This window comes from Myodes glareolus, chromosome 8 (genome assembly GCF_982192425.1).
Source record: "Myodes glareolus chromosome 8, mMyoGla1.1, whole genome shotgun sequence".
Classification (NCBI taxonomy): Eukaryota; Metazoa; Chordata; class Mammalia; order Rodentia; family Cricetidae; genus Myodes; species Myodes glareolus.
Genome location: NC_142033.1, coordinates 73,091,450 through 73,119,259, shown reverse-complemented (window position 1 = coordinate 73,119,259; position 27,810 = coordinate 73,091,450). Strand labels below are relative to the sequence as shown.

General features: G+C 42.2%; 1 protein-coding gene across 1 annotated transcript in view; it reads left to right on the top strand.

Moving 5' to 3' along the window:
* Positions 1-27,810, top strand: part of LOC148121190 (uncharacterized) — a 53,490-nt gene that overhangs the window by 7,618 nt on the left and 18,062 nt on the right. The window contains exons 4-10 of the mRNA XM_087909482.1: positions 12,222-12,392; positions 15,370-15,403; positions 17,453-17,534; positions 23,063-23,264; positions 24,598-24,772; positions 25,443-25,513; positions 25,927-26,020. Of these exons, the coding sequence (XP_087765608.1) occupies positions 12,222-12,392; positions 15,370-15,403; positions 17,453-17,534; positions 23,063-23,264; positions 24,598-24,772; positions 25,443-25,513; positions 25,927-26,020 (829 nt within the window). The remainder of the gene's footprint in view (positions 1-12,221; positions 12,393-15,369; positions 15,404-17,452; positions 17,535-23,062; positions 23,265-24,597; positions 24,773-25,442; positions 25,514-25,926; positions 26,021-27,810) is intronic.

Below are 27,810 nucleotides of genomic sequence, written 5' to 3'. Positions count from 1 at the left end.
TTAATTATGGTTAGAATCCACTTATGAGTGAATACATACCGTGTTCCTCTTTTTGGGTCTGGCTTACCTCACTCAGTAAAGCGTTTTCTATGTCCATCCATTTGCATGCAAAATTCAAGATGTCATTATTTTTTACCGCTGAGTAAAACTCTAATGTGTATATGTTCCACACCTTTTTTAACCATTCTTCTATTGAGGGGCACCTAGGCTGTTTCCAGGTTCTGGCTATTACAAATAGTGCTGCTATGAACATAGTTGAACAAACGCTTTTGTAGTATGTTTGGGCATCTCTAGGGTATATTCCCAAGAGAGGAATTGCTGGGTCCTGAGGGAGGTTGACTCCCAGTTTCCTGAGAAACCGCCACACTGATTTCCAAAGTGGCTGCACAAGTTTGCATTCCCACCAACAATGGATGAGTGTTCCCCTCATTCCACATCCCCTCCAGCATAGGCTATCATTGGTGTTTTTAACTTTAGCTATTCTGACAGGTGTAAGATGGTATCTCAAATTGGTTTTGATTTGCATTTCCCTGATCGCTAAGGAGGTTGAGCATGACCTTAAGTGTCTTCTGGCCATTCGAAGTTCATCTGTTGTGAATTCTCTGTTCAGATCAGTACCCCATTTTTTAATTGGGTTAATTAGAGTTTTAGTGCCTAGTTTCTTTAGTTCTTTGTATATTCTGGAGATCAGACCTTTGTCTGATGAGGGGTTGGTGAAGATCTTCTCCCAGTCAGAAGGCAGCCTTTTTGTCTTACTGACAGTGTCCTTTGCTTTACAGAAGCTTCTCAGTTTCAGTAGATCCCATTTATTCATTGTTTCTCTTATTGTCTGTGCTGCTGGGGTCCTACTTAGGAAGAGGACTCCTGTGCCTATATCTTGTAGACTACTTCCCACTTTCTCTTCTATCAGGTTCAGAGTGGACGGATTAATGTTGATGTCTTTAATCCATTTGGACTTGATTTTTGTGCATGGTGATAGATATGGATCTACTTTCATTTTTTTACAGGTTGACATCCAGTTATGCCAGCACCATTTGTTAAAGATGCTTTCCTTCTTCCATTGTATACCTTTAGCTCCCTTGTCAAAAATTAGGTGCTCATAGGTTTGTGGGTTAATATCCGGGTCTTCTATTCGATTCCAAAGGTCGATTTCTCTGTTCTTATGCCAATACCAAGCTGTTTTCAATACTGTAGCTCTATAATAGAGTTTGAAGTCAGGGATGGTAATGCCTCCTGAAGTTCCTTTATTGTATAAGATTGTTTTGGCTATCCTGGGTTTTTTGTTTTGCCATATAAACTTGATTATTGTTCTCTCAAGGTCTGTGAAGAAGTTTGATGGGATTTTGATGGGGATTGCATTGAATCTATAGATTGCTTTTGGTAGAATTGCCATTTTTACTATGTTGATTCTCCCAATCCAAGAGCAGGGGAGGTCTTTCCATTTTCTGGTATCCTCCTCAATTTCTTTCCTCAAAGACTTAAAGTTTTTGTCAAATAGGTCTTTCACTTCCTTGGTTAGAGTAACCCCAAGATATTTTATGCTATTTGTGGCTATCATGAAAGGTGATGTTTCTCTGATTTCCCTCTCTGCTTCTTTATCCTTTGTGTATAGGAAGGCCACTGATTTTTTGGAGTTGATCTTGTATCCTGCCACGTTACTAAAGGTGTTTATCAGCTGTAGGAGTTCTTTGATAGAGTTTTTGGGGTCACTTATGTAAACTATCATATCGTCAGCAAATAACGAAAGTTTGACTTCATCCTTTCCAATTTGAATCCCCTTGATCTCCTTATGTTGTCTTATTGCTATTGCTAGAACTTCAAGCACTATATTGAAGAGGTATGGAGAGAGTGGACAGCCTTGTCGCGTTCCTGATTTTAGTGGAAAGGCTTTGAGTTTCTCTCCATTCAGTTTGATGTTAGCTGTCGGCTTGCTGTATATTGCTTTTATTATATTTAGGTATGATCCTTGTATCCCCAGTCTCTCCAACACCTTTATCATAAATGGGTGTTGAATTTTGTCAAATGCTTTTTCAGCATCTAGTGAGATGATCATATGGTTTTTTTCTTTCAGTTTATTTATATGATGGATTACATTGATAGATTTGCGAATGTTGAACCAGCCCTGCATCTCTGGAATGAAGCCGACTTGATCATAATGGATAATTTTTCTAATGTGCTCTTGGATACGGTTTGCCAGTATTTTATTGAGAATTTTCGCGTCAATGTTCATGAGTGAGATTGGCCTGTAATTCTCTTTCTTGGTTGTGTCTTCGTGTGGTTTTGGTATTAGAGTAACTGTAGCTTCATAAAAGGAGTTAGGCAATGACTCTTCTGTTTCTATATTGTGGAATACGTCAAGGAGTATAGGTATTAGCTCTTCCTGGAAGTTCTGGTAGAATTCTGCATTGAAACCATCTGGTCCTGGGCTTTTTTTGGTAGGGAGATTTTTGATAACAGCTTCTAATTCTTCGCGACTAACAGGTCTATTTAGATTGTTCACCTGTTCTTGGTTCAACTTTGGTATATGGTACTTATCTAAAAAAATGTCCATTTCTTTTACATTTTCCAACTTTGTGGCATATAAACTTTCGTAGTAAGATCTAATGATTCTCTGAATTTCCTCTGTGTCTGTGGTTATGTCCCCCTTTTCATTTCTGATCCTATTAATTTGCACGTTCTCTCTCTGCCGTTTGATTAGTTTGGATAGGGGTTTGTCAATCTTGTTGATTTTCTCCAAGAACCAGCTTTTTGATTCATTGATTCTTTGGATTGTTTTCTCTGTTTCTATTTTGTTGATTTCAGCCCTCAGTTTGATTATTTCCAGTCTTCTACTCCTCCTGGGTGAATCAGCTTCTCTTTTTTCTAGAGCTTCCAAGTGTGCTGTTAGGTCTCCAATGTGTGCTTTCTCCGTTTTCTTTATTTGGGCACCTATTGCTATGAACTTTCCTCTTAGCACTGCTTTCATAGTGTCCCATAGGTTTGAGTATGTTGTGTCTTTGTTTTCATTAAATTCAAGGAAGTCTTTAATTTCTTTCTTAATTTCGTCCTTGACCCAGGGGTGATTTAGTAGTTGACTGTTCAACTTCCATGAGTTTGTTGACTTCCTGGGGTTAGCATTGTTGTTGAATTCTAATTTTAATCCATGGTGATCTGACAAGACACATGTGGTTACTAATATTTTTTTGTATCTGTGGAAGTTTGCTTTGTTACCGAGTATGTGGTCAATCTTCGAGAAGGTTCCATGAACTGCAGAGAAGAAGGTATATTCTTTCCTATTTGGGTGGAGTGTTCTATAGATGTCTGTTAAGTCCATTTGATTCAATACCTCCAATAAATCTCTTAATTCTCTGTTTGGTTTCTGTGTGATTGACCTGTCCATTGGTGAGAGAGGAGTGTTGAAGTCTCCTACTATTAGTGTGTGTGGTTTGATGACTGCCTTGAGTTCTAGAAGAGTTTGTTTTATATAAGTGGGTGCCTTTATATTAGGGGCATAGATATTCAGGATTGAGACTTCTTCCTGATGAGTTGTTCCTGTTATGAGTATGAAATGTCCATCTCCATCTCTTCTGATTGATTTTAGTTTGAAGTCGATTTTGTTAGATATTAGAATGGCCACACCCGCTTGTTTCTTAGGTCCATTTGCTTGGAAAACCTTTTCCCAACCCTTTACTCTGAGTAGGTGTCTGTCTTTGTGGTTGAGGTGTGTTTCTTGTAAACAGCAGAATGTTGGATCCTGTTTTCGTATCCAATCTCTAAGTCTGTGCCTCTTTATAGGTGAATTGAGTCCATTGATATTAAGAGATATTAATGACCAGTGGTTGTTGACTCGAGTCATTTTTTTTTTTTTTTTAGGTAGTAGAGTGTATGTGTTTTCCTTCTTTGGGTTGTGCTAGTGAAGGGTCGCTAGATGTCTGAGTTATTGTAGTCAGTGTTGGCAATGTTGGATTCCTTGGGATGTAATTTTCCTTCTAATATTCTCTGTAAGGCTGGATTAGTAGTTACGTATTGTTTAAATTTGTTTTTATCCTGGAATATTTTGTTTTCTCCGTTGATAGTGAATGAAAGCTTGGCTGGGTATATTAATCTGGGCTTGCATCCATGGTCCCTTAGTTTCTGCAGTACCTCTATCCAGGACCTTCTGGCTTTCATGGTTTCTATAGAGAAGTCTGGTGTAAGTCTGATAGGTTTACCTTTATAGGTTACTTGACCTTTTTCCTTTGCAGCTCTTAATATCCTTTCTTTAATCTGAATGCTTTGTGTTTTGATTATTATATGGCGAGGGGATGTTTTTTTCTGATCCAGTCTATTCGGTGTTCTGTATGCTTCTTGCACCTTCATAGGAATATCACTCTTTAGGATGGGAAAGTTTTCTTCTATAATTTTGTTGAATATATTTTCTGGACCTTTGGACTGCAATTCTTCTCCTTCTTCTACTCCTATTATTCTTAGATTTGGTTTTTTTATTATGTCCCATATTTCCTGAATGTTTTGTGATGAGAATTTGTTGGATTTGCTGTTTTCTTTGGTCAGGGCATTTATTTTCTCTATGGTGTCTTCATAATCTGAGATTCGTTCTTCTATCTCTTGTATTCTATTGGTTATGCTTGTTCCTGAAGTCTCTGTTTGTTTACCTAGATTTTCCATATCCAGCCGGTCCTCGGTTTTTGTTTTCTTCACTGCCTCCATTTCAGTTTTCAATTCTTGAACTGATTCCATTACCTGTTTGATTATTTTTTCTTGGTTTCCCAGGGTATCATTTACGAATTTACTTATTTCTTCAAACTTTTTGTTATATTTGTCTTCCATTTCTTTACTCATTTCTTCCATCTTTTTGTTATATTTCTCTTCTATTTCTTTAAGTGAGTTATTCATACCCTGTTTAAGAGACTCTATTGCTTTTATAATGACACTGTTTTCCACTTCTTCCGGTATAGGGTGTTCAAGTTCTTCTGTCATAAGATCACTGGGATCTGGTGTTTTCGTGTTGTTTTTCAGATTGTTGGAGGAATTCTTGCCTTGGCGCCTGCCCATCTCTTCCTTCAGATGCTCTCCAATGGCTCTTCCCTCCGCTGGGTCTTTTGCTACTGGATTAATGCCCCTTGCTATCCAGGAATCACTTTGCCTGCAGCCTTAGGTTGCTGCAGGCAGGCTTTAGAACAAAGGGATTTCCGTCCCTTTGCACTCACCGCCTGTACGTCCCGCGGTGCCCACCCCGGCTGAGATGGAGGAATTTAAGCCCCGAAAAAAGGAGAGGGGAGGGTATGGGTTCCAGGCAGAAAGCTGGGATGGCGTTGCAGGAGAGAGGGATTAGCTGGGGAAGCTGCCCCTTTGGAGTAGTCAGGGAGATAAGGGTGGCGGGAGTATTGTGTGTTCCCTAACCGGCCTTGTGTGGCGGTCAGGAACAATACACTTACCCCTCCACAGGAACAGAGCCCCTCGCTGGTCAGAGGTGCCCCTGCCTGCAGTCTTGGCTTGCTGCAGGCCGGCTTTTGGAACAAAGGGACTCCAGCCCCTTTGCACTCACCGCCAAACCTGGCCCGCGGTGCCCACCCCAGCTGAGATGGAGGAATTTAAGCCCCGAAAAAAGGAGAGGGGAGGGTATGGGTTCCAGGCAGAAAGCTGGGATGGCGTTGCCGGAGAGAGGGATTAGCTGGGGAAGCTGCCCCTTTGGAGTAGTCAGGGAGATAAGGGTGGCGGGAGTATTGTGTGTTCCCTAACCGGCCTTGTGTGGCGGTCAGGAACAATACACTTACCCCTCCACAGGAACAGAGCCCTTCGCTGGTCAGAGGTGCCCCTGCCTGCAGTCTTGGCTTGCTGCAGGCCGGCTTTTGGAACAAAGGGACTCCAGCCCCTTTGCACTCACCGCCTAACCTGGCCCGCGGTGCCCACCCCGGCTGAGATGGAGGAATTTAAGCCCCGAAAAAAGGAGAGGGGAGGGTATGGGTTCCAGGCAGAAAGCTGGGATGGCGTTGCCGGAGAGAGGGATTAGCTGGGGAAGCTGCCCCTTTGGAGTAGTCAGGGAGATAAGGGTGGAGGGAGTATTGTGTGTTCCCTAACCGGCCTTGTGTGGCGGTCAGGAACCATGTTTTTTATTTCTTATATGTTATATACAACTTTATTACATATTATAGACATATTTACTACATATTGCATACAACACAAATAGGTGGCTACACAGTCATTATATAATGTGAACACAAGGGACATATGTATTAAAATGTTTGTATAAATATTTTACATATCTGTAAGTATGTATGGGCACTTTTGTTAGAATCGTTAGCTCAGAAATAGTGTACTTATCAATGAGGATGCATTTATAGTTTTATGTTCACAAAATACTGTAGTATGCAACTATTTAAGAAGTGAGCTCTGGACCAGAGAGATGGCTCAGCAGCTAAGAGCACTGGCTACTCTTACAGTGGACCCAGGTTCAATTCCAATCACCCACACAGCAGTTCACAACTGTCTGCAACTTTAATTCCAGGGGACACAGCATCCTGGCATTCCCGGGCACCAGGCATGCAAGTGGTGCCCAGACAGACATGCAGGCAAACACTTACACACTTCAAATAAATGAGTTGTTAGTCTGACTGGTGAAGCCGCGATGTTCACTGGTCTCCTGTCTTGTTAACAGTGCCATAAGCCATTGAGTTTCCCTTCCTTGCTCATCACATGTTAGGGATCCACCCAGACTCTCATTTGAGTCTGAGTGCTGCTGAGGGATTGCACATGTATCCATGTGTGTCAGCATGTCACTGTACCAGGTAGAAGCTACAATAAATGGTATAAAGTGTGTTTAGTATGTTCATTGGGACTAGAAGACATTAACACTCCTTTCTAGGTATGATGGAACATGTGGCTCAATAGTTTGGAATCTGCTGCGGATGATAAGCAAATGGGTGTGACTCTGTTCCTCACTAACTTTATTTGGAAGGTGCGGGAATGACCCAGGGACTGAGTTCTACCTAATGTACTTGGTGCCCTGATTTGGCTTCCCAGCATAGCAAAGCAAGCAACCATTAAACCCAAAGACCAAAGAACAGCTTCCTTGTACCATGGGTGCTGCCCGTTGGCAAATTTGCGTATTTAAGCGAAACAAGGTGCAATCAAAACTCTGGACCCTGTTTCTAAAAGTACCTATAGGCGTGCTATCATCCCTTTTTTGTTGTTTTGTTTTGTTTTGCTTTGCTTTGCTTTGTTTTGTTTTGTTTTTGAGACAGGGTTTCTCTGTGTTAGCTCTGGCTATCTTAGAACTCACTGTGTAGACCAGGATGGCCTCAAACTCACAAAGATCTGCCTGCTTCTGCCTCCAAATGCTGGAATTAAAAGTGTATACTACCATACCAGGCTGTAATCCCTTTTAAAGAAAATTTATTTCAGTGTTTATCACTGTGTTATCACAGTGACTGCATGCAAAATTTATAAAAGTTGAATTTTGCTAGGTGATGGTGGCACATGCCTTTAATCCCAACACTTGTGGGACAGAGGCAGGTGGATATTTGTGAGTTCGAGGCCAGCCTGGTCTATAAGAGCTAGTTCCAGGACAGGCTCCAAAGCTGCAGAGAAACCCTGTCTCAGAAAAAAAATGTTGAATTTTGTTTTCAGAATGATTTGTAACTTGTTGTTATGGAGTTGTTATCTTAGCCACCTTCTTTCTCTCTCTTGACTCCATGTGCCCTCCCTCTCCCTCTAACATTACTGAGTCTCTTTAGAGCTGACTATCCGTGCCTGGGTGCAGGGCCATCTGCTGAAGGATGGAGGGGCAGCCTTTCAGGTGCTGCACCTCTGAAGAAAGCTAACTGTTCCTCACTCAGAAGCCATCAACAGCCAATAGCTTCTCAGCTTGGCACGGGACTCCATGAGCTTCCCCCCAAGCCATGCTGGGACTGTGCTTGATTTAATCTTGTACAGGTCCCTTGCACAGTTGGCAATGTGAATTCATGTATGGTGTGGCCCTGTCATGTACAGGAAATATTGTTTCCCTGCAGGTGTCTACTCCTTCTGACCCATACAATCTGTCTGTCCCCTCTTCTACAATGTTTATTGTTTTGATGATAGCTGCTCTCTCTTGGGTGAGATGAGCCTTCAATGTAGTTATGAGTTTCTTTTTATTTTATTTTTTTTTGTGTGTGGATGTTCTATCTGCATGTATGTGAGTATAGTGTGTGTGTGTGTGTGTGTGTGTGTGTGTGTGTGTGTACCTGGTGCCCTCAGAGACCAGAAGAGTGTGTTATATGTCCTAGAATGGAATTGCATATGGATATCGCTCACCATGTGGGTGCTGGGAGCCAACCTGGGTCCTCTGCAAGAGTTGCAAGTGCTCTTAACTGCTGAGCCATCTCCAGTCTGTGAGTTTTATTTTGTTGATGGGGAAGGATGATAAATAAATTTTGTATAATTCTTGGCCATTTACTCTTCCTTTTAGAGCTATATGATCCATTCATTTGTCCAAGTGCTGATTAAACTTGATAAGTTTGGCTTATTATTATTGTGTGTGTGGTGTGTGTGTATGTGTGTAAGCCCACGCTTGTCCTGACGTGAGCAGAGGTTAGAGGACAGCCTCCAGGAGTCCTCATTTCCTGCATGTTGGCTCCACACCCTAGTAACAATTCTCTTTGCTGTGCAGACGCTCGCAAATCTCAAGCAACCCCAGCTGTAAATTCTCGTTACTACTTCATGAGTCTGTGTCATCAGAGTCTCTTCAGAAATGTCTGTTTTCCTGTTGTTCTGGCTGCTTCAGGCATGCCAGGTCTCGTGGTCGGGTGTCTGATTCTCTTAACTGCATGTTGCGCAGGGGGAGACGTGGGCATCTGGTTTTCTTCCTCTAAGGTAGAAGCCCGGTTGTCCTGGCACTGTTTATGGAAGAAGCTTCCTTTCCCCAGTGGGTGCTGTGGGTGCCGTTGTCCGCACTTGGGTGGCAGTGGCTAGGGTTTCTCCTGGGTCCTCCATTCTATTCCATGGGTTTATCTCTCTTTTCCGTTGTCAGTGTGATGCTTTTCCTGCTGTTGTGGCTCCACGGTATGTTTTGAAGTAAAGTATTGTAACACCTTCAGCATCACCTTTTCTGCCCAGGGTTTTACTCTTCCAGGGTATTTCCTGATTCCTCATCATTTTAAACTTTTCTCTATTTCTGTGAAGAGCGTCTTAAAAATTGTATTAAGACTGCATCAAATCTGTGTGTCCCTAGTTACTGTCATACAGCCCTTTGCACAGCATTATTACTGTCAACCAGGAACACAGAGGCTTTTTCTGTATGGAAACAATATGTCTTCCCAATGAGAAATCACTCCACAACCTAGAGATCAGTAAAGAAAACACTCTAACCATCATGCGCAGCTAGATCTGCACAGTGCACAGAAAGAGTCAGCCCACACAGAAACCCCACTGGAGCCAGGAGGTGACACACGACTTTAATCCTAGCACTTGGGAGGCAGAGACAGGCATGCCTGTATGAGTTTGAGGTTAGCCTGTCTACAAAGCGAGTTCTAGGACAGACATGGTTCCACAGAGACTCTGTCTTAGAAAAACAAACAAACAAACAAACAAACAAACAAAACATCGACTTATGTAGTTTCATGGCCCCAAGTTACACTTTGAGTAATTAAATGTGTTCTATAGAGAAAGAATATTCAAAGTTTAATTATTTGGATAAATGAGAAAATTTACAATGTAAAAAACTATTGCATAGTCATCCCAAGACAGACCAGGGCTGTTTGTCCTGCCCAGCTGTTACCCAGGGTCCTCCTTCCCATCTAGATGTTAGCCAGGGTCCTCCCTGCTGCCCAGCTGTTAACCAGGGTCCTCTCTCCTGCCCAGCTGTTAACCAGGGTCCTCCCTACTGCCCAGCTGTTAACCAGGGTCCTCTCTCCTGCCCAGCAGGATCACACTGATAAGAGACCTAGGAATTCTTCCTTGGCCAATCCCACTTTGTGTGACTCAATATTTTCTAAGCAAGTTTAGTGGATCCTTTTAACATCAACATATTAATCCGTTTCTCCTGTTTCGTTTCCATCTTATATCATGTCTTTGTTCTTTCTTGTTGGGCTGCTCTTCCCATTAAAAAGGTGTGTGCTCTTCCCATTAAAAAGGTGTGTGTCCCTTGAGGCAATTGGAATGGGATTGTTTTCCTGATTTCTTCTTCAGCATTTTACAAACACATTGTGTACAAACGGAATAGTGTACAATAAGTTGTTCCTCAATAAGCATCCGTTACATCAGTGAATGGCATTTCCCCTGGGACTGCTTTAAACACTTGGTTAACTATATTTTTAAAATTCTTCCCTTGGGTCAGTTTTGATCATCTAAATTTGAAGACATATGCGTTTTGATTGTTCTGGCACACGATGGTTCATAACCTACATTAAATCTGCAGACATATGCGTTTTGATTGTTCTGGCACATGATGGTCCATATTACATTAAGTCATTTTCTCACAGGAAAATCCAGCACTGCAGCCATGAGTTTTGGTTCTTTGGCTGATATTTATGATAGTTTCAACTATGGCAAACTGTGTTGAATAAATTCCAAAGTTTGTTTGTATTTTACTAAAACCAAAGGCCAGCAAGATGGCTCAGCGGGTAAAAGTGTTTCCTTGGCAAGTTTGGCGACCAGAGTTCAACCCGGAAGCCTGCGTCAAGGTGGGAAGAGGAAACCATTGCTTCAGATTTGCCCTCTACCTCCACACTCTCCGCGGCACAGCAATTGCTACCAGGGTCTGGGGAAGCGTGGCCTTCACAGCTTGGCCAACCTGTAGGGTGTCAGTGGCCGGTGGCATTTGGAATTCAGCCAGCATTTAGAGACCAATCCTAAACAGGGGAACTGGCTGGTGTCTGCAGGGACACAGGTTTTTCAGTCTGCTGATTGGTTGGCACTTACAGCGTGGTTTCAGGAAATGTCGCAGTGACTGACAAGGAGTCAGTGGCTCTGGCTGGCCGAGCAGAGGACAAACTATCTTAGGGAGCTAGTGGTAAACAGGTTTGTCCCTTCCCGATTTTTGAGGAAATCTTATCCAGATGTTTTCTATTTGGTTCTTTTCAGTAAAATTTTCAAAGTGAAAATAATGATGCCTGCTCTGATTATAAAATGGTTATTGGAGTTTGGCTCTGGATGAGTTAATGACCACCCTCCTGAGTCTCTACTGGTCTTATAGGTAGGGACTTGGGTTTTATCAGAAGAGCAAGCTACACATAAAGAAAAATTATGCCTGAGGTTAGCCTTTAGAACCTTCAGGGCTGTAACATACTAACTATTAGTGAGAATGCCCCAGTGGCAGTGTTCAGCGTCTTCACACACTTCTGCAGGTGTGTGCCAGTCACAGCACGTGAGATGGCATAGAAAAGAGAATTACGGCAGTCTACAGATAAATACAGCCCTTTTAAATAGGACTAGAAACTTGGCATGAAGTGTACAAAATTAGTCAAATTATTTTACACAAAATGAAAACAAATCACTATATTGTGATATTTGAATTGTGTATATTGCTGTATTTTCAAATTAAGGTTTTACTCCCAAAGATAGCTCCTTGGTTTTTCACTTTATCTTACATGTCTTGTGGTATTGTGATATTTAAAATTATTATATTTTAAAGCAAAATCTAATTTAGCACCTGCATAATTCCAGCGAGTACCAGTCTTTTAGCATGGCATTCCCGTTAATGTGGTATTCATCTCTAGGTACTTATGTCTTGTGTTTTAGGTTTTCCTGTTTAAGTTTATAGTTAATATCTAGTCTCTGTGCTTACTTTCTGTCTCATAACTAAAATTTGTTTTCTAAATTTGTTTATTTCATATGTATGATGTTCTCCTGCATATATGTGTCATGGATGTACAGTGCCCATGGGAACCAGAAGATGATGATGAATCCCCTGGAGGTAGAGATACAGGTGGTTGTGAGCCGCCATGTGGGTGCTTGGGATCAAACCTGAGTCTTATGCAGAAGCAATAAGAGTTCTCACCTTCTCAAGTCCCTATAGCTAATTTTTCCACAATTTTTGCCTGATAAGCTCTTTTGTGTTTCCGAAAAGCCTTGCATATGCTCAGACATAACTCTTGATTCATGAACTTGTAATCCGAGGTTTGCCTAAGTTAAGATGACTTTCCTCGTCATTACCTGGTATTTTCTGGTTTTACAAGTACTAAATAGATTCAGATGGAGAAGAGCTAAACTGTTGCCTTTTTCAGCAGGTGTACTAGAAAATGTTGATGATTTTGACTTTTTCAAAGGAGTGTTTCTGGCTCATGTACGAAAGAAATAAAGAAAATTGGAAGGGAAACATGGACCCCCAGACAACCCGTGATCACAGCAGCATTTGAGAAGTCCCTTCCAGAAGCTGCTGGCCTGCTGCTGGCAAAGGAAGGCCACCATCTGAGTGAAGTAGGTCGGGATGAAGGAAGGTAAGAGCTGTAAATTCTTTCCCTCCTGTGAAGGAATGCTAATAGGGGCTCCTTTTCCAAAATAAAGCAGAGTCATTGCACTAGAAATAAGGTGTGCCTCCCCGTCTGTGCTGCTGGAAGATGAAGGTGCAGACACGTGACGTTAGTAAATGGCTATCAGCGAAGCCAGACAGTGCGTGCACAGGAGAGGCAGGTCCCTGGGGAGCTTTTCCTCAGGAAAGCAGCAGAGAAGTAGGTGGCAACTGGTAAAGAAGGGGGGTGGAGTTTAAAAACATTTTTCCTTTTCTCTCTTAAAATGACCCTCTTTTAGGAGATCTTTGCATGAGGATGGAAGAGATCTAGCATAGAAGGCAGTGAATATGGCTGAAATTTGTATGACAAAGTATTTGAAACCTTGATACATTGTATCAGGCTAAGAGTAAACTGTAATTTGAGCTTGTATAAATGTAAACACATTTGTGCACACACACACACACACAGAGAGAGAGAGAGAGAGAGAGACAGAGACAGAGACAGAGACAGAGACAGAGACAGAGACAGAGAGAGACAGAGACAGAGACAGAGACAGAGACAGAAGAAAAAGATTATTCATGCGACTCTATTTGCCAATGGGAATGACAGCGTAAAGTGAGGCTGTGGAGGTGGAGAGATGGATGAATCTGTGGCTAAGCGTGGCTGCTCATGTAAAGAACCCTAGTTTGGTTCCCAGAACCCACACAGGTGGGGGCTTACAGCATCCTGTAACTCAAGCTCCAGGACGTCAGGTGCCCTGCTGTGACCTCCTGGGACACCAGCACTAACGTGCACATACCCCACATAGACACAGACACACTTGGGCACACACGCGTCATACACGTGCGCACATACACACGCACTTTATACATATATTTATATTTCAATCAGATGTTAAAATAAGGCTGGAAGTTATAAAACAGCTATAAAACAACTCTAACTTCTATAAAATAGAATATCCAGATGTTCAAGGCATGCTAAGAACTAAATCATCTTCTGTGTGTTTTAAGAACCATCGTGAGGAGCTATAGTTTGTATGCTGCCCTTGATTGAGGTTTCTCCGTTTAAAGGTTGTTGTATACATTCTGGTGATGAGCAGAGATGTTACTCAGGTGCAGTAGCCAAGTTAACTGTTAACGGTGTGGCAGAGATTATTGTTGTTGAATAATAAAGTCATGACATATGGAACTGTCTTTCATACATGAATTGTACAAACAGTGCTGCTGCTGTTCATTCAGAGCTGAGCGGGTATCTAAGGGGCGATGAGCAGTCACTTAGACTGATAAAGACACATGTTGAAGTATTTTTTAAATGTAACTTAATTTTATTGAAAATAGAATGACAAATTTGCCTTCTTCCCCTTACCCCCTAATTCTGTTAGTTAATTCCTGTTCTTCAAGCTCTGCTGACAGTGTTGAACCTAAGGCCTCATGCATGCTAAGCAAGCCCTCTGCCACTGAGCTCCGTCTTTCTTGCGACTTTTTTTAACCATCAAATAGTCTGCCTAAGCCTCCCAGACTGACCTGGAAATCATGCTGTAATATGTGGCTGGTTTACAAGCCTCTGACACCAATGCAGAGTTCAGCCTTTGTGGTTAATTGCAAAATTCTGAAGCTACTGTTTGTAATGTTAACCACAAATGGCATGCAAACCTTGTTACATCACTTCATAAATCCTGTTGTGTCCACAGCGGGTCGTGGCTTGTGGCATTTATAATTTAAACAATGTCGTCCAACCCCAGCAGTTCCGAGGTTCCCGTCTGAAGCAGTCGGCTGTCTGTGTGCACTCACACAGTGGCTGGCCTTCCCCTGTCTCCATCCTTTCCAGATTATCTCGTACAGCATCATACAGACCGTGAGGGACAGAACAGCGTGACACAGAGAGTGCTTAGAGTAACATGCACCAACTGCAATGCAGACGGAGAACACTAACTCCAGTTATAAAGAAGGGGGTCTTTGGGTGGGAGGCATGGCTCAGTAGGGAGGGAGGGGCTCTCATTAGTAGGCAAGAGGACCCAGATTTGAGTTCCAGTTTAGAACGGTTTGTAACTCTAGTCCCAAGGAATCCAAAGCCCTTTTCTGGCTTCTGGGGGCTCCAGGCACACATGTAGAGAAGTAGATGCAGGCAAACCATTCATGTGCTTTGAATAAATAGCTAAATAAATATTTGAAAAGGGGATTTCTCTGAGAAGAGAACTTAAGTAATGCTTTCTAAATACGTTTTACTGTCTGTAATTCTGGTTTTGTCTTTTTGTGACAATAAGACTAAAACCTTATGCTAAAATTATAATTTTTTTCTATTTGGCTTTACTGAAAACTTTGATCCAAATGTAATTCTTCATTACAATATTAGTAGTGTTCTAGTTTCATTTCTGTTGCTAGGATAAAACACCCGGGCATCAGGAACTTAGGGGAGAAAGGACTGATTTTGATCTCCCAGTCCAGGCTACCGTCCATCTCTGAGGAATTATCACAGTGCTAGGAGCCTAGAAACCTAGTCCCATCACACCCAGAGTCCAGAGCAGAGAGGAATGCACGTGCAGTTCCTTGTAGTCAGCCCCCTCTTGATATGTCTACAGTCTAGGATCCACTGTATGGGGAATGGTACCGCCCACCATGGCCTGAGTTTTCCCACAGTATTTAATGTATAATCAGGACTGTCCACTAGGGGCATGACCTCAGGCCAACCTGATCTAGAAATCCCCACTGAGTCTCATCTCAGAGGACCCCTGTTTGTGTCAGTTTGTTAATTAGAACTAACTAAGTACTATTATTCTTCATCCCTTAAGATTAACTTCTGTTTATAGCTGAATTCACTTTAAAGGAAAGGACTGTACTTTAAATCAAATATAACTATTATGGATATGTGAAGTAAAATATAACTGCAGAGGCTGTTATATAAAACAACAGCGTTTGTGTTTTGTATATTTAACATCTGACTGAAAAGCTTTTATCTTTTTTTGAAGGCTGACAAAGAGACTAGCTAAAGAAAAGCACAAGGTACTGTAAACGGATAATCAGAAACATAGTTTGATTGGTTGTGGGAGGAAAGGGGAACTTGGACTGCAGGCTAGTGACATCACACTGGGAGGAGCTACCGCTATCACAGCTGCCATGGGCATCACCATAACTCTGAGCAGTGAGGATGTGAACCTGCAGCCTCCCAGCGCCCACCCCAAGCCTGCACCATGGGTATCTGGTAGTGAGTCAAGCCTGTGAGTCCTCGCATGAGTAGTGTCTGTCTTATAGATAAGTCCTGGCAAGGAAGGTTTTGGAAGCTATGTTTTATTATGTGAAAAATAAGAGTATCAATTAGAGGAGTGTGGCTATGTTTCTGTGTGCCAAGCTGCCAAAAAAAGGTAACCCAGAAAGTCACTCCTCCCTGAAGGCTGTGGAGACTGATGCTGAGGAAGGAAGAGATATGATCGCTGCAGATTTGCAGGTCCTGGTAGTTTCAGCTCAAGCAGTAAATACACAGCCGATTGTACCCACTCTAGAGACTGTCCAAGGCCTGGGCTCCTTCACACAATTTACCTGCAAAATTAGCAGAATCATGAGCCTGGGGGAGGAAATGAGGAGCTGGAGAATGTTCCCAAAGTTGACTGAACAAGCCTGTAAAAGCCCAAAGTCAGGCAAAGGTTTCCAGTGTCTGCATCTGTAACCATGTGACATCCACTACAGCATCCCAGTATCTGTATGTGGTCACCCTAGGACGTCCACTACAGCATCCCAGTATCTGTATGTGGTCACCCTAGGACGTCCACTACAGCATCCCAGTGTCTGTATCTGGTCACCTTGGGACGTCCACTACAGCATCCCAGTGTCTGTATCTGGTCACCTTAGGACGTCCACTACAGCATCCCAGTGTCTGTATGTGGTCACCCTAGGACGTCCACTACGGCATCCCAGTGTCTGTATCTGGTCACCCTAGGATGTTCACTACAGCATCTCCTTTTCTGCATCTGGTCACCCTAGGACGTCCACTGCAATATCCCAGCCCACTGCACAGGGATGAGCGATGTAGGGTACAAACCAGGGTACAGAGGAACAAGCTGAACAGGGAGACCAAGTGTGTACTTGGACTGTAGGCCATGATTCTTCAGGAGCCTCCCCCTTGCCTGAGACAGAGAGAAAGGCAATGGAGAGGGCGAAGGGAATCAAATGAGACCCTGAGTTGCTGAGGCACCGCAAAGTCCATCCATCCTGTTGAAACCGGTTAGAACACAGATGCCAAGAGATCCCCAAACCAGGATTGCAAAGAGCAAAAGAGGTTGTTCACCAGCTCTGCAGGTTCAGCTGACTGGCTAGGTAAAGTCAGACTTAACAGGACAGGAAGAGAGAGATTTCAGCAATAGCAAAGAGAAACCGCCCTGTTAGCCAGATAGCTAGAAATAACTGCTTTCTCTATATGCTGCGAGGGTTTGCTTGTTTATACTTAATCCTAACTTGTCCTAAATACTTAAGTTGGCTTAAGGCCTAGGGAGATAGCTCAGAGGTTAAGAGCACTGGCTGCTCTTTCAAAGATCCTGAGTTCAATTCCCAACAACCACAGGGTGGCTCACAACCGTCTATGATGAGATCTGGTGCCCTCTTCTGGCCCGCAGTAATACATGCAGGCAGAACACTAAAATAAAAATAAATAAACTTTTTAAAAAGATAGATTATCAAGGACAATATAATGTTGTATCAACTGAAATATATGATGGAGGTAACTCAGGAAGACTTTTGCAAAGGAGCTATGTTTTGAAAAAGAAATCAAGCAACCGGAGATGTAAAGGCTGTGTGTGGTGGCACACACCTTTAATCCAGAGATGGGCAGATCTCTGTGAGTTCAAGGCCAGTTTGATCTCACAGAAAGTTCTAGGCCATAATAAAGTTCTGCCTCTAAATTGATTAATTATTAATAACAAGGAGATATTACTTAGAGTTTCCTTTGACAAAATCAGTTTTATCTAGAATTACATTTCTGCTTATGCATTTTATTAAAGTTTAAAACTACCACTTTTGTGTATGAGTTGGGGGATGTTTAGAAATAGTGCTGTTTTACAGATGGAAACCCAAGTAAGTCAAGTAAATGAAATGAAAGAAGCCAACAGCCTAAGTCAGCCTTCTGCAATGGCCTCGGGAAATGGTGAGTTTCCCTGTGCTTGCTCTGAGTCCATCTGGGGCTGTTTATGCATCCCTCAGTCCTGGGTCACAGGACACTGAAGTGTCCGTGTTCTGGGCCCTCAGGAGATGCCCTCTCTCCCATTCTAGACAAAACCACTTCAAACTCCAGCCAAAGAGCTCTGTGAATGCCCGCTGTGCTGCGCCTGATGTGAAAGGCATCGGCAGCAGGTTGAGCGGGCTGTAATAACTGTAGAACCCCACCTCTAGCTTTCCGTGGGTCTCTTTTCAGTCCACTACCCTTAGACATTTCAGTCGCTCTGCTGGGGTCTTCTTAACCAAAATAAATTAAATGTACATAAATTACATGAGTAACAATGTGTCTTCCTCCACAGCTATTTCCTCAATTGTCTTATATTCCCCTATTAAGAAGCTACTAATTCATCTTGTAAAGTATGTAAATTGCTTTCCACTCCCATTACCAATATAGGAGACTTAAATTCTTCTTTATTTTTGCATGTATTATCATGGGTCTTTTTCATTGCTACTGTTCTAGTAAGTGGCTATTGTGAATATCAGTGTTTTTTAAACAATACTTTTAGTACTTCTTTGATAATTTCATATGATGTATTTTGATCATATTACCTGCCCTTCCCCAGCTCCTTCCATAACCACCTCCCTCTCCATTTCCCCCCAGCTTTGGGTTTTGCCCCTTCTACCCCATGATGCCCAGTTAGTCTTGGGGATGGAAAGTGCCTTGCCACGTTTGTGACCTGCCAGGGGGTCCCATCATTAAAGAAAACTGACTCTTTCTATCCCCACCACTATCAAGGCCAATAGCTCCTCAGCTAGTAGTGTGATCTTATGCCCACGTCCCCCTTCTAATGCAGAGATCCTTTTCTGCTTGAGCTCATGCGTGTCTTTTGTATACCATGACAACCATTGTGGCTTCATACGTGTAACTGCCCTGGTATGCCTTGATGTTAGCCACAGTCTCTGCCTCTTATGATTTTCTAGTCCCTCTTCTCCAAAGACCCCCGGGGAGGGGTGTGATGTGTATGCCCCCATGGAGCCGAGCTCTCCACAGTCTCACACTCTCTCCATGTTGACTATTTGAGAGTCTGTGTTAATCACCATCTACTGCAAGGAGGAACTTCTGTGATGAGGGTTCAGAGATGCTCTGATTTATGTATATAGCAGTATAGCAATATAGTCATTAGGGGTCGTCTTAATGCTATGTCCCTTTAGCAAAGCAATAGTTCTAGATTCTTCCTTAGAGCCTTCCTCATTCAGATTCTTCCTCTGACCTACCCAGCCACAGATTCTTGGTGTCTTTAACAGTGCCAGGTATGGATTCCATCTCATGGCGCAAACCTTAGATCCAATCAGAAATTGGTTGGCTCACCCCATGATATTCATGCCACTGTATGTCCAGTGCGCACATCTGTCAGGCCGGTCATTGCAGGCTGCAGGGCTCACAGCTGGGTGAAGTGCTGACTACTCTTCTGCAGTCGCACGCATAGCGCCTTCAAGTACTGTGAAAGCTAGTCATAGGGATGAGGCCTCCAGCTGAGGACCAGCTTGATGTGTCCATGTTGTCACTGAAGTTTGTGTTGTCTTTAGCAATACAGTCTTACTGTCAAGCCAAGAGTACTGGCAATAGAGTGCAATGTGACCCCACTGGCCAACAACTCAAAACGAGGTAACCTATTCCAGATATGGAGATTTTTATTTGTTAGCATAGGGTGTCTAGTTGGGTTTTGTCACCTCACCAATTTAGTGTTATTTTTAGATTCAATGTTAAGCTTCTTTCCATGTATTTATTGTCTGTGTGTGCATGTGTGTGGTTCTGGGGGTTAAACCTAGGCCCTTGTGCACGTGAGGTACATGCTGTACCACTGAACTGTAGCTCCAACTCTGGTTACTGTTTTTATTTTGAAGGACTCTTTGTCAGGCTGATGACATGGCTCAGAGGTTAAGAGCACTGGCTGCTCATCCAGGAGTCCTGAGTTCAATTCCCAGCAATCCCAAGGTGACTAACAACCATCTATAGCAGGGTATATTCAGATAGAGCACTCATACATAAAATAAGTAAATCTAAAAAAAAAAAAAGAAAGAAAGAAAAGAAAAAGAGTCTTGGTAAGTTTCTCAGATGACCTTGAGCTCCTGAACCTGGCTCAGGTACTAAATGACCTTTGCTACTCCTGCCTCAGCCTCCTGGGTACCTGGGATTACAGACCTGTGACTCTGGTTTCCTTTGTCACTTTGATATCCCATGCAAATGAAAGCACCTGGATTTATTTCAGCTTACACTTCTAGGGCATCATATCCCCTGAAACCGGAGTTACAAGTGGTTGTAAGCCCCACGTGGGTGCTGGGAATCCAGTTCAGGTCTTCTGCAAGATCAGTCTGAACCCCTGAACAGCTCTCTGGCCCTTAGGTAGTTGTTGTTGTTGTTGTTGTTATTGCAGGGTAAAACTGTAGTTTACTTTTTATTCAGCCTGACAATCTGTCTTTCTGAAGTTTTCAATCATGTTCATTCTACATAATTACTTGAGTCTATTGAGTCTTCAATAACATTTTCCTGGACATAGGAGTAGCAACCGCTGACAAGTCAAAATTTGCAAGCATCTTTTGACTTCTAAAATAGAACTCCTAGGGAACTGTTGTTGAATGGAATTCTTAGCAATAACACAAATGGCCGGAGGACCCAGATTCTGTGTGGGAAGTGTAGAAGGGCCGAGAGAGCTGTGAGAGGTCCTTTGGATTGCAGTCGCCAATCTGAGAGGCAAACTGCTGTACAGAGGTACCCTCTGCAGTGTGCAAATGTCCTTTCATGGGGCTTCCAGCAGAAGAGCAGGAGGCTGTCTTAGGTTGTTGCAGCAGTGCAGTTGGAGAACTTGGCTTTTTTACCTTAGTTTTTTATGTCTTGGCTTCAGGTCATACCACTTAGGGGCAGAAGTATGTTCATAACTCTGATCCACGGCTTACTATGGACTCCTATGTTTTCTTTTATTAACAGATTATGAGATATACTATTTTGTATGTATGTTTTATACATTCATGACATGCATCTTAAGTTTTTTCAATATTCCTATGGTATGTGGTTCTGTGAAATTTTCAGATTATGTGAAACCTCAATGCAATTCAAAAAACAGAGTGTATACATAGACCGACACTGTTTGAACATGTCTTGTTCAAGTGTAAGCTGTAGTTAAATTTGTTCACAGTCATGCTGTTTAGTTCCTGTTGATTTGGATTTGTTTGAACAAAAATTAAATTTTTAAAAAAGGTGACTCTCATGAGTCTACCTCTCTTTGAATTTCAGTATGGGATATATTTAAGTCACATTTAACAGCTTGACCCTTCTTTGCTGTTCTTATGATAGCCTCCAGTCCTGTCTGGTCTTCTCCCCGCCCCAGCCCAGCCCCAGTAACGGGCAGGACCTTTCTGGATGAATATTGGGACTTTTGCATTACGATATGTCTTATGGGGCCCAGGGAAGGAAATGTGGTAGTGTGGATGAGAATGGTCCCCACAGGTTCATACAACAGGATAATTGCCCCCCCCCCCAGTTGGTAGAACTGTTTGGGAAGGACTAGGTGTAGCCTTGCTGGAGGAAGTGTGTCACTGGGGCTGGGCTTTGAGGTTTAGAGAGACGCCTGCTGTGCTGCTCCCAGTGTGTCTCTTTCTCTCTGCCTCTTGGCTTTGTCTCAAGATGTAAGTTCTCAGGTACTGCTTCCAGCCATGCCTGCCTGCCTCCTGCTGTGCTCGCAGCCAGCCTGTCAGTGGACTCTAACCCTCTGAAAGTTAGCCCTAAATTAAATTTTTTAAAGTTGCTTTGCTCATGGTGTTTTATCATAGCAATAGAGAAGTAACTAAGACCGCTACATTTAAGTTACATTAAACAGCTCCACCCTTCCTAATCCTGTTCAGACAGCCTCTGGTTCTCTGCAACGCAGACAGAGCCCTTTTGCTAACCTACTGGACCCTAACTTAAGATTTTTTTCAACCGTTTGCTGGGAATGGGCACTCCGCAGGCATTCCATGGGCACTGCAAGCTTTCCAGGTCTTTCTACTAGTTGCAGATACTCCTGCACGAGCATTTGTCACCCTCTGCTGTTGAAGGGGTCGGCAGATCTGCAGCATCCTGCCACACTGCTCTCTTCCCTCCTGCATCCTGTCACACTGTTCTCTTCCCTCCTGCATCCTGCCACACTGTTCTCTTCCCTCCTGCATCCTGCCACACTGCTCTCTTCCCTCCTGCATCCTGCCACACTGCTCTCTTCCCTCCTGCATCCTGCCACACTGCTCTCTTCCTTCCTGCATCCTGCCACACTGCTCTCTTCCCTCCTGTGTTCTGCCCTGTGATCTCTGCAGACTCACCTCCCTCACCACAGAGAATCCAGGAGACTCCACATCAGTTCGTTCTTCTTGTTTTCTGCCTGAGCCATCTTTCTACAGGGAGAGATGACATTGGGAGCCTTTCTCATCTGTTTTCTGTCTGTCAATCATAGATTGTTATCATAATAATCCATTTTCTTAATAATTGTCAAAGCAAATATTTTTGCTGTTTTGGTTTTCTTGTTGTTTCATGTTGAAATAAAATCTGTATCTGTTACACCATCTTGACTGGAAATAGATTGCAATGGAATCTCCACAAATGAATGGACCAGCTAGAGAGCTTCACTTTCTCTATGTCACTGACTCCAGCTCATCCTCCATTTCTCAGGGTAGCTTTTTCCTCCTTGACACATCTGCCTTGAGCCCGTTTTATATTAATTTTCATAGGTGATCATAGGACTGTCTCTTACAGTGTTTATGTGAATATATAATGCTCATTTATCTGAATATAATGCACATTTTATGTCACTTCTCCTCTGTATTTGAAACTAAACAAAAATGAGGTGTATTAGTCAGGGTCCTCTGGAGTAACAGAACTCATAGAATGAATACATTTATATAAAGGGAATGTATTAGAATGACTAATAGGCTGTGGTCCAGCTAGTCCAACAATGGCTGTCTACCAACAGAAGGTCCAGGAATCCAGTAGTTGTTCAGTCCATGAGGCTGGATGTCTGAACTGGCCCTTAGCATATGCTAGAATCCTAAAGAAGCAGGCTCTAATGCCAGTGGAGGAGTGGACTTGCTAGAGAGCAAGCAGGCAAATAGAGAACAAGCTTCCTTCTCCCGTGTCCTTCCTATAGGCATCAAGCAGAAGGTGTGGTCCAGATTAGAGGGGGATCTTCCCACCTCAGAAGATCTCGATTAGAAGTAGGTTTTCCCACTTCAAATTATTTAATTAAGAAAAACACTACAGGTGTGTCTAACCATTTGGCTTTTAGTTAACCCCAGATGTAGTCAAGCTGCAGCGGAGAAGGGCCACCACACAAGGCCTCACTTGTTTTATCTGCACGATTCCAAACTGTGTGATTGTCATTAGAGGCACATGGTGCTTGTTCAACGTATGAGTGGCTGACTGTGAGGACGTGGTCCCTATGTACAAAATATGCTCATGTGTAATTTATTCTCCTGCTGTCCTCTCTCATACAGACTCTATCAGCCTGCTGAAACTCTGGGATGTGATTCATTCGTATGAAAGACTGATGGAACTTAAGAACAGTCACTGCAAACTGCTTACAAGAAAACTTGAGAGCATGGAAAACAGGGCTAGCGGAGGGCAGAGAGAACAGACAGAAGTAAAATCCTGGGTACAGCATAGAGGAGGAGAATCGGAAGACATCTACTCTTTGAGGCATGATATCTTATTTGGTTTTTTAATTAAAATTTTTATTTTCATGCTATATGTATATGTGTGTGCATCTGTGTGTGCATCCGTGTACCACATGCATGCAATGCCCCCAGAGGCCAGAAGAGGGCATCAGATTGCCTGGACCTAGAGTTACAGATGACTGTGAGCCACTTTCTGAGGGTTAGCAATCCAACCCGGGTCCTGTGCAAGAGCAGACAGTGTTTTTCACCACTAAGTCTTCTCTTCAGCCCTGTGACATCTTAGTCTTGAAGAAACAGCTGAACAATCATATTGTATTATAGATCTGAAGTAGAATTTTCATCATTGCTGGCTTAAGGTTTAGTGCCCTATAGAAGAAAAATATTTTCAGTCCTGTGAGGTGTAGAATTATTGGAGAAAGTGGAACCAACTCATTTAGCTATGAGCATTTTAAATAAACAAATTCATAATTTTTAAAACTGAAATTCAAGTGGCTATGCTGAGTTCTATTATTCACTTAGGACTGAGAATTTGTGTCATTCTCAGACTTTTCTGTTACAATTGATGCTGCAAAAAATTCCATTTGAATTTGTTTTCTAAATTTCTAAATATTTTGGAAAATCATCCATATACAATTACTTGTTCAAAGTATAGGAATTATTTTTAAAGGCTTGGATCAATAAATGTTACTTGTTCTAAAGAAAGCTTAATATTCATTGATAGCTCCAAGCAAAAAGTATGAGAAAATCATCTCTCAACTGAAATATTTTAAAACTTATACTCTTGAATTATTTGCTTATTTACATTGCTAGGGATCCAACAAAGGTAGCCATGAATGACAAGCCCTCTAGAGGCTGTTAAGCTAGGCCCCATCTGTACTTTTAACACAAATAATATAAAAAGAAAATGAAGGTCACTGGTTAATTTATTCAGTATCTCTTTCATATATTGATAAAATTAATTCATATTTCTATGAACTACTCAATGCTGTTGAATGAGCAGGTCATGTGTTGTTCACAAAAGACCATCAAGTTTCTTGTGCAATAAATAATATTGTGATAGGCTTGTGTTATGAACAAACAGAATGAGAGATAATGGATACTAAATTTCTTCTCTGGGTCTTGGGTTATGGCTACAGAGTGACCCTAGTGTGTGAACATCTGGAAGTTCTCCTTTGCAATGAGAATCATTTTGAGGCACATCTGACACATTTTTTGGTGATGAAATTTTATTTCAAGTCAACTTATTCAGTTATTTTGAAGGGTAATAAATAAGTTGGTTTGTTAGTATAATAAAATCACATCCCACAATGAACGTTTTTCCTAAAAATTAGTTGTAATATGTTTTAATACTTCAGGTTTCCCTTAAAACAAGGTGAGAAGCAAGAACATGCTGAGTCTGTGTTTCAACAAAAGAAGATGCAGTTGAGCAGAAAAGAGGAGCAATACTGTGAAAATGTGGAACAGACTCAACACCCGGAAATTGGAAAAATGATTGCAGATGCAAAGGCCATAGAAAATGATTTGAGACAGGTAAATTCATTCTGAGTAAAATTCTATATTTTTGAGGGCTTGATATTAGTTGGCTCGCTTCAATTTTGTGTGGTTTTAGATAAATACCTGTGACTAGCAGAAAAATATCAGGAACAAAGGTATTGCTTGCCAATTCACTGAAAACATGAAAGCATGCGGCTACACGAAGTTGAGAGTTGTACCTCATTACATGACAGTGGATTAAAAGTAGGAAGACTAAATTTAAATAGTTATCCCAAACTGTAGCTAAAACAGAACACCTCTCAAAGCATTTCCTAAAACAAACATCTTGTTTTCATCTAAAATATCATGTTAGTTTTTATCATCACTAGCATATATATCCCTGTGATCATTCACATATGTAGATATAAATTAATTTTTCAAATTATGGGTTTTGAGGTATTTATGGAAATTCAGACATACAAATTTCCACATTTTACCAGTTCTGTCGATTTGCATATGCAATAATATGTGCCTCAGTGTTAGAGTAAATATACGTTAGTTATCTGTAGATGGCAGATAGTATTGATTTGGGCATGGTGGAAATAAAGTCCTGGTGTTCCAGCTCAGTTAATTCTACAGTTACAGGACAGACGTTCCCATGGGCAATATCCGGGGTAAAGAGCAGACCGATGGTCTTAACAGCTTCCTCTTTTATTGCTCATTTTAGTTGCAGGGACTACAGGACCAGCTCTCAGAGACAGCACAGAGTTCTGGGAAGACGCAAGCCAGCTTACAAAGGTATAAAGTAGAGTGGTACACAGAGTCCTGTGAGCTTTGCAGAAAGAACAGTGTAGTATAGAAAATCTAGCCCTTATGTTAATAAGTGCCCTTTTGGGAAGCCAGAAAACTCTTTCAGAATTATGATGGTTGAAATGCATTGTCTAAGTCTTGGATGCAGCTCAGCTGGACAGCTTAGTATTTCTGTGTGTACCAAGTTGAAGGGCTTGGTTCTAAACCGTGCAAAAAATAAACGTGCAAATTTGCACGATTATGCACATTATCCACAAAACACAGCAGGAAGAAGATAAAAATGTCCAAACCACATGCTTTTCAGACATAAATAATGAAATTATTCTTTCAGATGTTAGTTCATAAATTGTGATCATGTCTTTTAAAACTATATATGTGAATCATTACCAAATGCATTTTAGGCTTGAAATTCGACTTTCCAAGTTAAAAATTACACTGAGGGAGCAATCAGCAAAACTTGCACAGATTCAGAATCAACTACTGCATGAAGGTTCGGTAAGTTTTGTTTCCTTCTGCCACACTAAAAATGTCTTCTCTAGGTGGCTGTTCATACTGTAGTCTCTTCTGTCTGGGTAGTAGAGCCTTCACTGGCCATCACTGAAGTGGAATGTAGACAGAAGGGAATTCTCCCGATTCCCACACTGCCTTCCCAGACATCACCATCCCATGATGACAGCATGAGCACCACTTGGAGCCAGAATGTGGCTGGCCCTGTAACCTGGTAACTCTGAAAAGCAGGTGCTGTGTGGGTCCCTTGTTAGTGACAACACCACAGAAACTGGGGCTCCCGGTCTTCCACATCAGGAAGGAGCACTGAAAAATAGTCCTAGATTTCTTAGAAACTGGCCCCATTTTATTTGGATGCTTTTCACACAACAGAAAGGAGAACATGTTGAAGGGTCTTCTGCGAATGAGAATGCCAAGGACATTCTTTTACTAAGTGTCGCACAGAAATGCACTGAATTGAAACAGTGAAGTCTGAGAGTTGTATAGCAGGATATCAGGCCCATTTAGCTTATTCAAACAGAATGAGGCAGTGGCTAGACAGATGGCTTAGCAGTTAAAAGCCCTCGATGCTCTTGCAGAGGACCCAGTTTTCATTCCCAGCACCCACATGATGGCTCCAAACTGCCTGTAAGTCCGCTTCCATGATACCATCTCCAACCTACAGGGACACAAGGCATGCACACAGTACACACACACACACACACACACACACACACACATGCACACGAAACATTTCTACAACATAAAGTAAAATAAACCTTTAAAAAATGAGGCATATTTTACAGTTTGTCCCAAAATGTATAAGGAATTAGGCTTAGAAACAATAGCCTCTTGGAGCCCTACTCTGACAAAAAAGAGATAAGAGTTTTTATCCCCCCAGCTCCATCAGCAGCCATTAACTCCTCCAGAGTGTCCTCAATATGCCAGAGATTACCAGAGCCGAAATATTTTACACATGCAACTTAATAGTTTTGTGAAAATTGTCTGGGGTGGGTGGAAAATGGCTTCCAGCAATATATAGTTGTTTAGTTTCCATTTACCCAATGAATTTCGGAACATTTACCCAAGGTTGTCAGTGTAGCAAAGGAAAAGAAAGGGAAACGGCTGGTGATGTGTGCATGAAAACGTCTACTACTTAGAAAGAGAAACAAGACAGAGATTCTGGACCACAGCTCCACCTTGCCAAAGTCTAGAAAGTGTGACTTTCAAAGTAGTGCCAAACAAAACCAGCAGGAAATACACACATTAGCATCCCTAATGGAATCCCTGCACTAGGGGATGATGGGTGGTAATCCACGAAGATTGAGCTAGAACACCATGAGCATCTCTGATGGAGTCCATTCAGTAGTGGATGGGCGGTAACCCACGAGGACTGTGCTAGAACACCATGAGCATCTCTGATGGAGTCCGTGCAGTAGTGAATGAAGGGTGGTAATCCACGAGGACTGTGCTAGAACACCATGAGCATCTTTGATGGAGTCCATGCAGTAGTGGATGATGGGTGGTAATCCACGAGGACTGGGCTAGAACACCATGAGCATCTCCAGTGAAATTCATGAAGAAGCCCAGGTGCCATTCCCAGAACCCATGTGGTGTTCACAACCATCTGGAACTCTAGTCACAGGGGAACTGATGCCCTCCATGTGCATCAGGTACACATACATACTTGCAGACTCTCACACATGTACGTAAAACAAAATAAATCCTTTTTAAAATCAGATTTTAAGTTAGTAGAAGGTGCTAGGTGACAAAAAGATTTTTAGATAAACTCTGTATTA